The 17,689-nt window shown below is 44.6% G+C and overlaps 1 protein-coding gene across 3 annotated transcripts in view; it reads right to left on the bottom strand.

Moving 5' to 3' along the window:
• LOC6538227 (leucine-rich repeats and immunoglobulin-like domains protein 1) overlaps nucleotides 1-17,689 on the bottom strand; it is a 127,334-nt gene that overhangs the window by 6,126 nt on the left and 103,519 nt on the right. For all 3 annotated transcript variants that reach the window (XM_015193219.2, XM_015193220.2, XM_039375142.1), the window contains exons 6-11: nucleotides 16,009-16,149; nucleotides 15,195-15,326; nucleotides 14,245-14,342; nucleotides 7,709-7,938; nucleotides 5,048-5,449; nucleotides 4,637-4,695 (exon numbers count right to left, since the gene is read on the bottom strand). In XM_015193219.2, coding sequence (XP_015048705.1) covers nucleotides 4,637-4,695; nucleotides 5,048-5,449; nucleotides 7,709-7,938; nucleotides 14,245-14,342; nucleotides 15,195-15,326; nucleotides 16,009-16,149 — 1,062 coding nt within the window. The remainder of the gene's footprint in view (nucleotides 1-4,636; nucleotides 4,696-5,047; nucleotides 5,450-7,708; nucleotides 7,939-14,244; nucleotides 14,343-15,194; nucleotides 15,327-16,008; nucleotides 16,150-17,689) is intronic.

Here is a 17,689-nt window from a genome sequence, read left to right as displayed (position 1 = left end):
AAAGAATGAAACGCAAAAAGCGATGACGCTGCTGCAGTTGTTCAGCGGGGCCTCGACTAAAGTATTCCCAGCGGCAGCACAAAAGCTTCAAACGCACAGGGAAGGGTCCTGGCGAAAGCGAAAGGGGGGGGTGGTGGTGGGTCTGGTGCCGGAGGACACGATGGCCGCCATCGTCGACTAGGACGAGTAAATTGAAAGTTTTTGAGCAGACGCTCAGTGCCAGGAGCGGCGACGTCGCCCCGACGCATTCGCATTCTAAAGGACATGCAGTAAGGGTCCACTTTGTCATCGTTTGAATGCCTTGTTGCTGGTGTTGCTGCTGCTGCTGTTGTTGCTGCTGGAGTTGCTGCTGTTGCTGTTGCGTTTTGCTATTGCTGTTATTGCAGCAGCTCCTCAGTTGGCAGTTTCAGCAAGTTTTACGCAACTTTCAACGAGTCTTTCATTTTTCTGATATTCCTCACTGGCAAACGTCCGCCCAATGCCCACTTTTCGCGCACAAACATCCGCATTCACACACCATCGCTGCCTTCTTACTTTATGCTGTAATTTTATTTAACTTCTTTTTTGCTTTATGTCGAGTATTTTTTCGCGTGCACAAAATGCATTATTTTTTATATCTCTATGCGCTGCTCGCTAGCTCCACGTGACCCCCTGACCCTTGTGCCCTGCGCCGCGTGCTCCACTGTCGTTACTATAACTGAACTCCATGATGTAAATGGCTGCATACCTGGCGGGGAGTCTATTCTACTATCCCATCCCATCCCATCCTCCTCCAACTTCCATCCACGCATTGGAGCTTTGACAATGGCAACACAAACACACACAAAAACAATGGCAACAAGGATAATATCAGCGACACAATGGGTCGCGATGGCAGACGAAGTATCGTAAAAATTAAATGCACTTGGAGCCCATTCGCAATGTGGATAATATGGCTGAGGAAAATCGAAGTTGATATGCCCTTTGGGGCTCCTTAAGCTGACCCATTATGTGCCGCATAAATTGTCTTTCTAAGCTGTAATGATAGCTTTCAGTGTACGGATAAAGATCTTGGCTCACATCTGCCATTAAAATATAATTTCTTTGAGTTGCTAGTAAAATAATGTATATTCATAAAGCTTCCCATAAGCTGATAACTTTATATTAACTCCAAGTTATTATTAGTAGTCTAACCACAAAAGAAAGCACTTTGTATTCGAACTCTTACTTGTTGAACTTCCCATTGGCTTTACTGTACAAAGTGCTATTGTTTCAGCAAACGTCATTGGCAGCTGGAATGTGTTTACCTGTGGAAGCGCGTCATATTGCGGATCCAAGGTTCTTAAATGGAGTCCAAATGTGAACTGCAGTCAGCGCTCAATTGGCATTTTCTTACCCTCAGTGGCCAGGATGGAGCAGGAGTCCTGCGGAGCCACCTTGCTCTATTTCCAGGACACGTTTACGTGGCGAGGTGCACAGGTAAATGAACTGCTGATATTTCTGTGACTGCCTGCTGTCTGCCCTTCTCTCAACTTGTGCCAGTGTATGTGTGTACATAGAGTATGGCAGTCTAGGACAATTCTCGTCCTTTAGTGTTACGGTTATTGTGCGAGGATTGTTGTTATGACACTCCGGGCTCATTAGTTGCCGCTTTGCTCGATTGCACCACGCTGAAGGACATGGAAGTGGAGGTGGTGGTGGTGGTGTGGCTGCTGCGGTTATTATTGCATCGCATGCTCGGTCACTAATTGCGTAAATTGTTTACGTTTCGAAAATATAATGAAGTCATTTCCATTAGCACAAAGCGCAGCCATAAATTGCCGCCAACGAAGTTTCCATTCGCATCGATGGCGCGCTATGCAATGGCATTTCAATGGCGCGTAATGAAGTTGGAGGCGCAGGGACCTTCGCGTATGCCAGCATCTTATGCGGATGCATGTGTGCCAGGACCAGGACGAGGACCAGGATGAGGACCAGGACGAGGATTGTCAAAAGCAACACGTCTTGCCGGCAGGCGACATCGATACCATTTCGCCATTTTGCCATTTCGCGGCATTGAATGGCTGGCGAAGGGAAAGCCCTTTTTCCTTTTGTGCAGTTTGTGCGTGTGTGCCGCATTCACGTTTTGCTTTATTAAATTTTCACCGCTTCGCTTTGTCCCTGCCGGCTTTTCCGGCTGGCAGTGCGAAATATTTCACTCACCATGTGCGTGTTTATTGCATATTTCTTTTGTTATTGTTCTTATTGCTGTTGTGGCTGTCTGTTGCCACTGCATATTTATGCGTTTGTTTGCCCCAAGAACGGGGCACAGAAGACCCATCAGCGTAACTGCAACAGCCGCAACGGCACTGAACCGTGCACTATTTGCATTTGCATGCATTTCGCATGGCTGTGGCAGTGGCAGTGGCAGTGGCAGTGGCATGGCAGCCAAAAGATGGCAAAAGACAGCGGATCTGGAGCCGGCGCCGCCAAATGTGCGTCATTTGCATGGAAAATCGCTTTTCTGTGCGCGCCACATTTCACGCTGGCAGTCCTACGTTTTCTCCACTTTTCCCAGCCGTTTTTCCTCCCTCTCTCTCTCTCTCTCTCTCTCTCACGCTTTTCCAGCTGCCCGAATTCCGTATGCAACGCAACAATAGTTTTGCATATAAATGGATTTCGAGTGTGCATTTAGATCTATCCACCTGGTCGGGCAGCCATCGACGCAGTGCATCTTTGTTTATTTATCGCCCTCACGAAGGTGACTTTCAAGGAACTCGCCAGGACTTCCGGTCTCACCAACCATCCAATTAGCGCCGCCTTGTTCACCTATTTGATTTTTCACCCTCATTATGCAGCGTCAAGACTGTGCGCCATCAATTAGTTATGCACACACATGGAGATTTTCTCAACCGCAAATTTATCAACTGGCAGTCAAAGTAACTGCCAACGTGGCGTATACTTGATGCGCAACGATGTTTGCACTTTATTTACTAAAGATCCTTTGGCTTCTGCCAATTATTGACATCGAAAGCAAAGAACTTCATCTCAATTCAAACACTTAAGATAAAATGCCTTGGAAATATCTAATTTTTGCTAAAAGTCGATTTTTTGGAATTTTCGTGTAAAAATAATCAGTTTTTGACCCATAAAATGGAAAATAATTGTCCAAAAATGGATTGTTATGCCTTTTTGAACTCGTAATTTAATTATCTAACGATTTGTAACCAAATTTGGCAATGTTAAATTTTTTGGATTTTTTGCAAATTTTGATGATGTTACCCCTTACAAAAAAGTGAAAATTCAACGAAAAATTAAATTTTCCCAAATCCACCAAATAAGTATTGGGAACGTTAGTATGGGTCATTAGCTGTAAAAATCAGTAATTTTTTAAGGTTTAAGATTATTTTTGGTCTAGTTATGCTAAAAATATTGATAAAAATCGATTCATTTTTACCTATAAAACCTTTTTCTGATTTTTCCTCTAAAATGGATCAGTTTTTTAGCCATAAAATTGAAAATAAGTGTCCAAATATGAAATGTTATGCCTTTTTGAACTCCTAACTTCATTTCCTAACGACTTGTAACTAAAATTGACAATGTTAATTTTTTTGGATTTTTTGCAAATTTTGATGATGTTACCCCTTACAAAAAAGTGAAAATTCATCGAAAAATTAAATTTTCCCAAATCCACCAAAAAAGGATAGGGAACGTTAGTATTGGTAATTAGCTATACAAAACAGTTATTAATTTAGTGTTATGACCATTTTTGGCTTAGTTATTGTAAAAAAGCCATTCAAATATTCCGAACTTTGGCCATTTTGAGATCAAAAACCATATCAACGTTTTGCTGAAGTTTAACTATTGATTTCTATAGAAATATTTGTTCTGCACATTGTAGAGGTTTAAATACATATTAATTTAATATTTCTGTGCCTCGCCAAATTAATCTTTTTTTGTATATATTACTTAATGATATTCCTTTGGTGTGGTTTATGGTTACTTAAATGAGAAGCGCGGATGATCACTACTCAAAGAACTCATTAAGCTGCGATTTCTATTCGTGAGTGCACTAGGACCGTGTGTGATAACAGACATGCTGTGCATGTGCAAGGTGGTCTGAGTTGTCTGAGTGTCTGAGTGTCTGGGTGTGAAATGATTGCGGAAACTCTCCGCTCGCTGCGAAAACAAACGAGAAAGCGACGTGTTCACTTCACGCTTCACTGGCCCGCTTCAGCAATAAATTTAACTGCATTAAGTTATGACAGCTTGAACATGTTTTCTCCTCGGGGCTGCGATACAAAAGCGATTGGAGAATTTTATTCTTTGCTATTTTTATGGCTTGCCTTAACTGTTTGCGTGCTGCAGCTTCATTGTGATTTTTGTGGATTATCGGCGAAAGCAGCGCATAATACCAAATTATTATGCATACAGCCAGCAACAGAAATGCAAAGCACACAAGCAAATGTTATTCAATTGACCCACGGCTAGCCGAGGTAGTAATACCCTAAGGGAATTCAACATATTCAACGCCAATCAAATGCTACATGAATTTTTCTGTAATTTTGTGTAATGGTATTTGCATGATTGCCACACGGAAAGTTAAAGGGATGCGCTCTATTGTGTTTGCTAAAGCTACAGAAAGCGAGTTATTGCAGTTGGCAGTATTGGTACTTACCATTTGATGATGTGGAGAAGACGAAGCTGTTGGTCAAATCGCTCCAGCCGTATCGATTCCTGAAATGGCAGAATGGGAGAGCAGTTTGCTGTATTAATCATGGAGCTCAGTAACATTACCGGTATTAATATGCAAATGAGTGCTAATGATGGCAGCTCCCCCGTAATGCGACCATAAATAATATTTCGAGTGCGCAAATTAGCCAGTTTGGCTCATCCGCAACGCACAGTGGGCTCCAAGCGCATTGTACTGCACATCTCTTGATTCCTTTCATCTAAGCCATAGAACAGTGTGATATGCCATGCAGCCCCACTTAATCTCGGCACTAATTGAACCACAGTGCGGCTTTAAACTCCCTGCAGAACGCCGTGGAGTTTTGCTCCTATAATCTGACACCATCCGGACACTCACCTGGACTGCACGGTGGCCTCGTAATGCTGATCGGGATCCAGGCCGCGTACCATGTAGCTCATGCCCTGGGCGTAGTGGTGCGAAACGGGCACTGCCGGCAGGACGACGTTGCGCCAATCGTTGTGGCCCCAGTGCATCACGTTGCCGTAGCCGGAGTAGCTGCCGCTGCCAGACAGTCCGGACAATCCGGACAGTCCGCCCATGTTGCTGCCAATCCGATGCGCATGTAGCCCAGAGCCGTACATCTGGGACGACGACGAGGAGGAGGAGGACATCGATGAGGAGGATGAGGGCGAGTCGATGGCATTGCCAACGACCTCGTGTCCTTGCGGCAACTTGCGGAAGGACAGCTTGTACTCCTCGATGGGAGAGTGCGAGTCGACGGCCCAGGAGATGTTGTATCTGAAAATGGAGGATGAAGTTGCAGCGCGGAGTGAGTCACTGACTGAGTGGGTGAGTAAGTGGGTGAGTGAGTGAGTGAGTGAGTGGCTTGGTTATCGCAAAGTTTTTCGCGTGCAACAGTTGGCGGGGGATTTATTCCGAGGCGCTGGCAATCAATATGTAATTGTTAAATTCTCCATTGAGAGCTGCAGCCAGTGCAGTTAAGGGCAACACGCAGAAGGCAGACGGCAGTCACGTCAGCAGCGAAAATGGCTGAAGCTACCAAGATGCTGGCTGGATGCAATCGGGTGCAGGGTGAGGAATGGGGAATAGGGATTGGGGTATAGGGACCCCCAGAGTGACAACAACAACGTAATCAATGGCTGACGACAATGGCTGGGTTAAAATACTGCGTATGAGCCAGCCAGCCAGCAGCTTTGTTGTCCGGGCATCGGGAGTAAGGTATATGATGGGGCAAGGAGCTCGGGATTCGAGGTTCCAGGTTCGCCGTCCGTCGTTTGCTGTTGCTGCAATCTTAACATAATGCCCGCGCCCTCGCCTTCGCCTTTGTTATTGGGTCCTTGTTTGCCCAGCTGCCCCGCATCTCGCATCTCGGAGCTGGCATCTTGCAACTGGGTGCTTGGCTGCTGGGTAACTGAAACTGCTCGCACAATGCGTCCATTCAACCGAAAAGCCAACAGTCCTGCCACATTCTCAGCTCAAGTGTAAATGAAGTTATATGACCGACCACGACTCCCCCAGCTGGGTGCATTGTGCCGCGATTAGGAAGCCAAGTGAAGCGGTTGGGTGAAACTGCATTTTTGGCCATTGCCCTACCCGTTTGGCTTTAAGGTTTAACCAACTCCTAGTTGGCTGTGCTTTAAAGTCGTAGCAGCTCATTAGCCGGCAGACGATGGACAAAGTTATTTATGGCCACACTCCACTGGAGCTGCTCAAGTAAACAACTAATTACGGATGCCCCACTTCGTCCTGGGATGTCGCAAGTTCATTGCTTTGCGATAAAGTCGGCAGGCACACAATTTGAATGTTAATCAGCATTGGGATGCTGATGCCATAGAGGGACTTTCGTCCTTTTTGGCATCCTGTTTGTGTCGGCACGGCCCATCATTTGTTTTGCTTTCGAATGTATTCTGTATGATTATTGGGCCATGCGAACTAATAACTTCCAAGTCCCAAGCACAATAAAAACATAAAACGCCAATCAGGAAACTTTTCGCATATAGCATAAAACTAACGCAAGCAATAAAAATGATTATTAACAATTGAAGAGCCGGCGACTGGCGCCAGACGGCCAAAAACCCCCTCCCCCTCAAAAAAAAAATAGGAGTAAAAGTTGGTTTTGCGTACTTTGTATGCTCGTTTCGGGCTTTTTGGTAGCTTAATTGCTGGCAGCAGTTTCCGGCGGCAGGGAATCAAACCAAATGAAACGAAATGAAATCAGCGCCAAAGTTGACATGGCCAAAATGTTCGCTTAGTTGCCTTTTTGCAAAGTTGCGTTAACGGGGCGTATGCGCAATATGGCTGCTCGTCTTTTTTTTTTGACCGCTTTTAACGTTTTTCCAGCAGATTATTGGATTTCATTTGAGTTGAATTATTGAAAGGTGTAGTTAGTCTGGCCGACATCTTTTTGTGAAAAAAAAGCAAGCTGTAAAGCTATCTAGCTGTCGGTCTATCTGTGTCTATTTCTTCTGCCATTTCGTTCGAGTGGTGTGACATGAGATGTGAGCTTGTTTGTCGCTTGGCTGACTTTCCTCGCACTTTCCCCGCACTTTCCCACATCCTCATCCATTCGCCTTTGTCTGCCTTTGCCCCTTATGTATGTGTGTGTGCGTGTGCGTGGGTTTGATGACAGCTAATCCAATTAAAAGTTTCATACGTTACGTTTACGTATGCGCACTGGCGGCCCAGTGAGTTGTCCGTCCATCTGTCCGTAATTCGGTTGCCATGTCAGTCAACGAAATTAATCTAATAAAGTTACTCAGTGCATCATCATCATCATCATCATCATCATCATGATCGTCATGAGCAGCCACAACTAGGGGCAGTATCTAATGTCCAATCACCTAACAGGAGCACCTAACATTTTCAACGGATTTTGCATTTTATACTCAATTACAAACTCGTGGCCCTGCACACGTAATTAGCCCACCCACTTGGGCAACCAAGTGAATGGCATTGTCCAACTTGGCACGTGGCCATTCTCCAAACTTCCATTCCAAAAACCCATCCACCCATGGCCACTTGCAATCGAAATCTTACCTGTCCTTGTACTGACTGATTGGCGGTGAATTAAAAACGGCCACGTTCGGTTTTCCGCTCAACTGGAGGGTCTTGCGTGCCTTTCCCAGCTGATTTTCCGCCACACAGGAGTAGTTGCCAAAGTCCTGCGGATGCACTTTGCGTATAATCAGCGTGTGCCTGGATCCGCGCGTCTCCATGATGTGCCGCTCCGTGGTATCCAATTGCATGGTGTCTTTGAACCAAATTACCTGTAAATAATTGAAAACTTGGTCAATCGAGGCGAGCACGAGTTTCCAACTGCTGCCAACTACTGGCAAATGTGTGTGTGTCCAGGTGAGTGTGTGTGTGTGTGCGTGATTGCGTTTCACCCGTGACTCTCAGGTTGCCCCAGGTCGAGGTTGAGTTTTGTGGTCGAGTGTTTTCGTTGCGGGGCAGACGAGGTAAGTTCACCATTTGGGGAGGGGCAAAAGTTAAGACGATTTGCGGCAAGAGCACTTCCACTGGCACTTCGTGCGGCTGTCACTTGAGCGTCAATTAAGCGTAATTCCTGTTGAAATTGAAAACCAGATCGACGTGCCCCACCGTCGCTTATTGATTTCCCATCAGATTTTTAGCCAACTGGCGTCTGGCATGAAATTCATCTTCGATTCGGCAACGGATCCGTATTGTTTGTACCTATTTGTTTGCAACATATTTTTTGGCCAGCCAGCCGACGACAACATGTTTTGTGTGTCAAGTGCGAGTCCCGAATCCTCTGCAAACACACATCCCGAAAAAGGACTCATGAGTGGAGTGTGTGTGTGTATAGGGACGACACAACTACACAGACAGAGGAGGACCGTGCGTGTTTTGTAAATGAATTGAGGGCGCGAGTCACTGCAGCGCCGGGCTGTCGCCGAGCTGACAGCTCGTAGACAGGATATGCCAGAGTACGGCCAGGATACGGCCAGGATAGGGCAGGATACGGCCGGATACGGGCCGTAGTCGGCAGATAAGCAAGGACAGAACGCACGAATTAACAGGGAATACGGGCAGCAGCAAATTCCAAAAGCACCACGAGCAGCAGGTGCTCGATGCCATGACGCACATACCGAAATCCAATCTCTAGTTGCCACAAAGGCGCAAATATTAAAACAAATAGAGGCAAACGTAAAAACAAGATGAGAATGAATGGTGTGGGGATGGGGTGATGGGGGGATGGAGGGAGGAGTAGCCAGCTATCTGTGGCATTTCTATTTGCAAGTCTAGTATTTATTTGCTCCTATTTGGCTGGATTAGTTAACGCTGGCGGTGCTTTGCCGCATATTCCATTAAAATGACTGTCAGCAGTGCATATGTGTTGTCATATTTTCCACTCACACCACCGCGCCTGTCTAACATTTTCACCCATTTCCAACCATATCCAACCATTTCCACACACATTTCCCGATATATGTATATATGTGTACGTGTGCAGCCGTAAATGTTTTTTTGGCCATGCCGTTATTTGTCCAAAATGTTGATGTTTGCGTTTTTCGCTTTTGTTACTTTTGTTTCTATGGCTGGCTATGCTGTTGATTTTACGCTTTTTCCCTTAATTTAAGCTCTAGTTTTGAGTTACCCACTCCACTTGACCACTATCATCAGCGGTCAGAAAAATTGTCTTGGCTGCAACCGTGCGTAACGAGGCATAAGTGTTGACGTGGCAGAAAAATGGCCAGAAATTATTTTATTTGATATTTCCCCATCACCGCCCCATCGCTGCCAGCTAACTGAATTAATTGCTCCACGGATGGGGCAATTGATTGCTCCGGAGTCCTGTGTGCACTTCATTAATAGATCCACGCAAATGTGGCGCCAATCAATCTTTTGCACTTGCGCTTAATTTTCAATTGGAAGAGGAAATCGATGCGAAACAACTTTGAAACTGGCCGAAACAAAACAAACCGAAATGAGACGAAGTAGCGCCAAGAAATTAGCATTGATGAGCAGCAAAGCGAGAAATACCAATCAACACTAATCAGCCAAAAAGGAAAGAAAAGAAAAGAAAGTAAAAGAAGAGAAAAGAAAGCAGAAAAGTATATGCGTGCCTTAGCCAACTCGCATTCCTTCTTTTCTGTTCAAGGATCCTGAGTCCTGGCCACCAGCTCCTCTTCCCTTCCGTTTTGTCTGGCAATCTATTATGCAATACCTTCGCTCGCTGGCACAGCGGAAATTGCCAAAGGAAGAGTGTTGTTAGATGGGTGCCAGCTGCGAGTGAAAACGCGCTAAGAACCCAAAACAAAAAAACAAAAAAGAAAAAAGAAAATCGACCGAGAGCCAAAGAAATAATTGCAAGAGGCATGTGGGAATTACGCATACGCCACGTTGGCACGCACATAAGAGAGTTGCGTGTGGCATCGTCGCTTTCCTTTCCATTCTTTGTTTTTTGTTTTTGCTGGTGTTACTGGTGTCGCTGTTAATGGCCACAGTTTGACTTAAGTTGTTGCCAACACCAATTGGTCAGAGACCCGGCACCACAGCTGCTTCCCAAAAGTTGGCGCCCAGGGAAAAGCTAATAGAAATTAGATAATGACAATAAATAACTTTGCCGTAATTAATGACTGTAGTTAAACAGCAGTTTAGAGTGCTGGCCTACCATGTCATTAAGTCTATAATCGGGCCATCTCCTCAGACTTTACGCACTCTCGTATGCCACATGTTGCACACAGTGGAATCGAATTTATGCCACCAAAGTTTTTGGACATTCTTGTGGCTTTAACCTAATTTCAATGGACATTTTATTGGGTTAACTAATTGTGGAGTTTAATGTTTGACATGCTATAATCCCCGCTTTGTTTAAATAAATGGTATAAAGTGCTGCATAATAAGGCTTTCAATTGGAATTTGGGTATTACAAATGAAATGTAATATTTAGGGGCCTTTGTTAGTACATGAGCACATAAGTAATGCAATGTATTTATTTAGTTAATCTGTAAACCCTTCATGAAGCTGTCTTCTTTGATTCCATTCTGATTAATTACCACTTAAATCGTGTGTATATCGAGTAGTTTTTGTAGCGTTGTGATGGCAAGTAAGCAATTTCCAGTCCGACGAATCTTCTAATTATCTCGCAATTTTGTGCCATCTAAACATCTCATTTTGGATCGGGCCAATAGGCCAACTTGCAGTCCTTCCCAACCCGGGCACAAAAACTCATTACGTGCGCTGTGTGTTCGTGTGTGTGTGTGTATCTGTGTGTGTGTAAATGTGAAGAAAATTACCAATTTGGAAATTAATTTGCAAAATAATTAAAAGCCATAGTAGCGGCATGGCAGCCGTATCTTTCCCCGTTTTCCGCTCTCCCCTCCACTTTCGTTCGCTGATGAGCGATGAAAGCTCATCAGAGTGGGTCCTTGTTTAGGACGGCGGGTGGTGTGCTGGTGTGGGTGTGGGTGTGCTGGTGTGCTGGTGTGTGTGGGTGGTGTGTGGGCGTATTAGGGCACCAGTGGCTGTCGAAACGGTCGCCCATTAATGCTGTTAGCTGCTGACGTTGATGGCTCTGTCAAATGCTGCTGCATGTTTAATGCGTCCGACATCGATGATGGCGACAACATCGTTGACAATACTGCCACCGCCGCCCGATGACGTTGATAATGATGTTGTCTCATTGGCGTCGCTCATGTTAATGACAATTGCTCTAATGACTTTGTTGCCGCCGCCCGTTGGTTGCGTGGAGTGGCACAGACACAGATACACACAGACACACGGACAGAGCTTAGAGCATGTTTATGATATTCATTATGCAACAAATCGACAATATCAATGGATTATGAATATGCCAGACTTGGGCTCGTGGTGCAATGCGTAATTAATATGTAAATATGCGCATAAGTGCCAATGCATGGGCGGCAGTCTGGGAATGTCAGCATATATATATATGTATATATCTATATATATAGAGTACCTTTCAATGCGCGCTAAATAATTAATATGGAGCCCCCGTGTGGCGATATGTGCGGTTTTTCCGCATCGAACTGCCTGGATATCGTTGACAAGACATAATTAAAATTGCACGCCGCACAAGAACAATACGCAGAATAATGTGCATATATACGCATAGCTATTATTCGCATCAGGACTCATTAGTTCATTGGCTGCCGATCATTTGCACCTTTGTGCCATTGCTAAAATTCCGTCAGCGCTGGAAATGAGAATGAAAATTCTATGCAACAGATTTGTAACCGTAATTACAGTACATATGGCATGCCACAGATATTTGCCACAACAACTCCCCCTCTTATCACGCTAATTAAACTGACCTTTGGCTCGCTGCAGAGTTTACATGCCAATGAATTCCTTAATTAAGATTTTTTCCAAAACAAAATACCCTGCTCTGCAGCTAATCAAAAAAACTTTCTGTGTCTGTGGCACACACTTGAAAATTGTGTATATATATGCGGTTGCAGGTGGGGCAGAGTCAAGTACTTGAAGGGAGGCTCGTTAAAAAAAAAAAAAAGCTTCAAAAAACAAGCGAAAAGGAAGCGTTAAATTGTATACACTTAGCCACAGGGATACAAAAATAAAAGAGAAGCTTAACATAAAAAAATGGCAAAAGGGGAAAAGCATTAAATGAATGAAGGGAAAATGACGAACTGCGGCCAAAACGAGAAGCAAGTAAATGTAAAAATTGCATGCGGAAATGCCATTCTCAAAGACTACTAAATGCCACGCCCACCCAGCCCGTTTCAACCGCCCACAGCTCCGTCAACTGGCGATGGCGATGGCAATGGCGATGGCATGCAGAATGCAAAGCAGGAGGCGTTGACGTTGACGCTCGGCTGCAGGGGGGTTAAAACGAGGCAGTGCGGCCAGCGAAGGGTTAAGGGGCCAGCGACTATAATGAAATGTGTCGGACAGAGCAAATAAAAGGAACCAGCTAGCTGGCAAATAAATAGTTACGCTGTTCGCTGGAAAGCAGTCAACTCTTTGCGGCCACAAAACGAGGGCCAAAAAAAAAAATAACAAAAAACAAAAAACAAAAAACAAAAAGAAGAGAGGAGAAAATGTTAAAAATTAAATAGCATAAAAACTTAATGCGCTGTCGGAAAATTCGTGGAACGGGCCCAAGAGGCGCTGACGGGACGGACTTACCACGAAATCGGGCCAAAATGAAACGAAACAAAGTGAAATGAAACGGGGAGCTGTATAATTTTAAGGATTGACATTTGCGGTTGCAAGTCATTATTCGGGTTTCGTCTCTTACGTACGACGTTAGGGTGAACCCGCTTGCTTTTTGGCCAAATTAAGGTCCTGCAATCCCTTATTACAGGTTTATGGGGCAGTCAGAGGAAGGGCAACTACGAGTAATCGGGTTTTAAGGGCAATGACTTGGTCTTTTGGGCTTATCACATCTGCCTGATTGCGATGCCACTTGTAGCTTGACTAGGTCATAAATAAATTAGAATATTGTATATAAATTTAATTTGAAGTCAGAGGAAATATTGCGTTTAATAATAATAGTAATGTTCGGGCTGACTTTTGGCAGTAAAGGATCACCCTGCTATAATCCAATCCCTCCATTTCCGCCCAACTCTTCTCGCCTGTGTGTGCGCCATGTCATTTTGGGTTTTCTTTTCAGTTCTTTGGCATTTCTCTGGTGCTTTTTTGATGTTTTTTCGTTTTCTTTTTTTTTGTCGGTAGACCGCCGCTTCTCACTTCCGCTTTGGCAACTTCCGCAATTTTACTTTGAATTATAGCCGAGCGTATTAATTTAAATGTCGACAAAAGGCGCAGAGCACAAAAATAAACACCAGAGGATGAGAGAGTGACTGAGAGCCGAGCTAAAAGTGAAGTCGAAATTACTGCTGAAAAGCTTGGCATGTACGAAAATGCATTGGGCAACAGGACGACAAGGACGACAAGGACACGCTCAGTGGCACTCGCTCGCTCGCACAGTGTCGCCATCTCGCTCGAACTTTTTGTGAGCGATGTTTGATTAAAATTATGCTCGGCGCCTTTTCTTTGTCGTCCTGCTGTCTGCTGCCTGCGTCCTTTTTATCATCTCTTATCTGCTGCACTTTGTGTTGCACTTCAATTTGCCGCTGTAGACTTTTAATTAATGCGTGGTGGCAGCAGTCATCTGCTTTCGACTCCCAGCTTAACAATGGACTCCCCGTGACGACTAAGTCTATGGGATATGCCTTATACATATGGGCAGCGATATCTGTCCGACTTTCCGAGTATCTGATTATCAGAGTATCTGAGTATATGAGTATATGAGTATCTGATTATCAGAGTATCTGAGTATATGAGTATCTGATTATCAGAGTGTCTGAGTATCTGTGTATCTGAGTAACTGCATATCTGACTAACTGAGTATCTGAATATCAGAGTATCTGAGTGACTGAATATCTGAGTAACTGAGTATCTGAATATCTGGGTATCAAAGTATCTGTGTATCTAAAGTATCTGTGTATCTATAGTATCTGTGTATCTGCAGCATCCGCTGCGGGGGCGTATGGTTTGCTGTACGTGTTTCCAAGTGAGCTAGCGCGATAATGAAAATTTATGTACGAAATTTAATTAAAACATACCTCAGGCTGTGTTTCGCCGTGGACGATGCAGACCAGCGTTGCCTCATGCCCTTCGCCCGAGAAGACCACAGGACGCTCCACGGAGATTTCCGGCGAAACTGCGGGCGCAAAATAACGAAGAGAATGTTAAGAAATTAGTTAATAACATGAACATTGTCCTGTCTCACGGAATGGCAGCGAACGCGAAAAATCAATGGCCCAATGGCGCTCCCCCTCCCACGACATGAGCATCAGAAAAGTGTAAATTGAGATGGGAGCCATGTAATTAGCACATGTAATGACCAGGGGGGCAGAGAGCCTGGGAGATCGGTAACGAACTCGCATCAAAATTATACGGACATATAAATTCTTAATAAATGTCAGAACGAACGGGAGTCGCCGCCAGGCATTTCAATAATTGCCAGCCAACCAATAAATGTCGGTAAGTGTGTAAATGTAATAAGAGCAATCCCCATTTCAGTTGGCCAACCCGTTGCCACCCCTGACCCCTGACCCCATTGCTACTGACCACCTACCACCTACCACCCACCACTGACCTCTGGCCTTCCATGAGTCCATCATCTACGCGAATGCATGTGCCGCGAGAGCGTTAAAAGTCAATACCCGTTCGAAATCGAAATCAGATTTGACATAAATTGGACCGACAGGCGGACGACTCCGTGGCACAGTCGCGCACACAAAAAATTAATTCGTTTCGCTGCCATTGTGTACCTACACTTGAAAATAAAACCAATACTGAATATTTATTATGAGAAAAAAAATCCACTACAGTCTTGTAGAACTTTTTACAAAATTGTTTCGGACTAAAAAAGACGTTTTTATTCCGTTTGACTAATGGAAATGTACTCTGCTTGTTTCGAAAACATTCCGAATTGATATTGTTATTGATATTGTTATGGTTTTTTTTTTTTTTGCAGTGTTTTATATGTGGATGTGGGTGGCATACTTACACAGGACATGGAGCACGACCTGGCTGGAAGCGGGCTGGCCCACGCGATTGTTGGCAGTGCATATGTAGACGCCGCCCTTGTGCCGATCCACATTCTCGATGGAGAGGACGTGCGAGTGGAGCTTCTCCTCGCCTGCAAGGGAGAACGATGGAAACCGCATGAAAAATGCAACCAATAAGGCCGCCGCCACACGGACGGACAAACAAAGTCCGCTTCTGGTTGTCCGCTTGTCCGTTTGTCTGTTTGTCCGTTAGTCAAGCTGTCCGTTAGTCAAGCTGTCCGTTTGTCCGTAAGTGCAGCTGTCCGTTTGTCCGCAAGTCCGCAAGTCCGGCAGTCCGCGAGTCCAATAGTCCAAGTGTCCGCAGCCCAAGAAATGACAGAGCCAATTACAGGGAATCAACGTGCGGCCAAGTGACAGTGATGTCCGGCCGAAGTCCTTCTTCGCCGCGGGCAGGCTCTGTGTGTTGTCCACCAAACAACGAAGAAACCACCAACGGAGCCGCGTTCACACACTGCCATTTTGCCGGCGGAGTGAACAAAGTATATATTTAATAATAAAGGACGAGCAAAGCGATGGCCGAAAGCGGGGCAGAAAATATAATTTCTTTGACTTTTCATTCTTATGGAAATTGTTTAAAGTTTCTTTTACGACTGTATTCATTTGCGTTTTCGCCACCGCCTCGTCCTTTGTTGCGCTTTACGATTTTAATTTGTGTGGCCTTTGGTTGGTTTTTATTCGGTTGCTCGGCTGTTTGGTGGGGCATCCTTTCTGTTTGGGGGGCATACTCGTCCTGGCACTTATGCGCAATCTTACCGTTGGGCAAAATATTATTCTTGCGGCTCCAAGTCACATTTGGCATTGGATTACCCGTGGCCGAGCACTCGATGCGCACCGACGAGCCCTTCTTGACTTGCAAATGTCCGCCGGTGCTAATGTGATGAATCCTCGGCGGCACTGTAGGGCAAAGAATGGAAAAAAAATGGTTAAAAAAAAAATAAGTAAAACAGCGAAATGAGAGAGTAGAAAAACACATTAGAAATGGCCAGTGGTCCCAGTGTCCCCGCTGTCCACCCAAAACAAAAATGTGTATGCAAAGTGGGGCTGGGCAAGGACATCACACAATTTGAATAAATAACTGCGCCCCGAATGCAAATTGAATGAGAGAAAACGGCATTTACGCGTCTCCAACTTTGGACTTCGACTGCAAAAGTGCCCCTGGAAGTCCCATTTTTTTTTTTTTTGTATTTTTGGTTTTCATTCCTTAACCCCACTGGGGCATAGTTTGATTTAATTCGGGACCGGCGGTTATTTATATTTGTGGCCGCATTATTTTGCAGCTGTTAAAAATTATGTCTGCTGTGCGGCGACTAAATCAAGGACAACGGCTGCTGCCGCCTTCGATGGCTTCATTCCATTTTATGGACATTTCTTAGGCCCTGTTATATTTCGTCCTTTTTTGTTTTTGGGTCTACTAAATGGCCAGCAGTTTGCTTTTTTTGGGATTTTGTTTTTACTTTACTTTTCAGTCTGGTTGTTTTTTCTACACTATTTTTTTTTCTTTGTTATGTCGAAGCTCTCGGGGATTTTGTTCATTTGGCTAGGCCGAATGCTGATATTTGGTTTTCCCCAGAAAATTCGACATTTAAGTGCGAGTATCAACAGCTCAATAAAGCAAAAGGCGCACAGAGACACTTCAATACATATAGATGTGCATTGGACTCAATATACACATCAAATTAGAGTCCATCTATAGTCTCCAGAGGCGCCAACTTGAGGGGCTTGGGCTGGACAGCCCTGCATCACTGATTAGGACCCAATCAAATTATCACTGACTACGCCAGTGGACGCACAAACATGTGTTATTGATGCAATTCTTTCAAAGTACCTACATACGTTGTGCAATATATCAAATAATATATTCTATTTCTCTAGCCAAAACAAATAAGCCCAGCAAGGATAGCAGCGCGCTCGCTCTCCAGGATATTTGCATTCGAAAGAAAATTACAATTGATCACCGAGCGGCGCACAAATAGCTCATGGCTCATGGCCACCAGCTGCACTGAGAGAAATGAATGCTACTTACATAAGCTATATTATAGATATATTTTATATGCAGCGAAATTCAGTAGGATTCAATACCATTTTATAATGGATTTTCAAAAGCATGCTGCAAAATCTTTTTATTTGACCTTAAATCATATTTTTTGGTACTTTTTGCAGTGTAGCTCGTGTGCGGAGTGCTCTGTCCTCCTGCAGCCACAAAATATGCATTAGACTATAATAAATCATGAGCCTGGCAAAAGGCGCAGCGGGAATAAGGACTCGGATAACTCGCAATGAAGTTGCAGGCGTACGGAGAAGTGCTCCACCCATTTACGTGTGTGTTTCGGTATATATTCTCAATATTCTCACGCTTTGTACACTCGCATATTGAATTCAATAAATATGTCTCCTCGTTTTATGAAAGGGCGCCGCCTCGCATTGGGATTGTGGT

This window comes from Drosophila yakuba, chromosome 3R (genome assembly GCF_016746365.2).
Source record: "Drosophila yakuba strain Tai18E2 chromosome 3R, Prin_Dyak_Tai18E2_2.1, whole genome shotgun sequence".
Lineage (NCBI taxonomy): Eukaryota > Metazoa > Arthropoda > Insecta > Diptera > Drosophilidae > Drosophila > Drosophila yakuba.
This window is presented reverse-complemented; position numbering and strand designations above follow the sequence as displayed.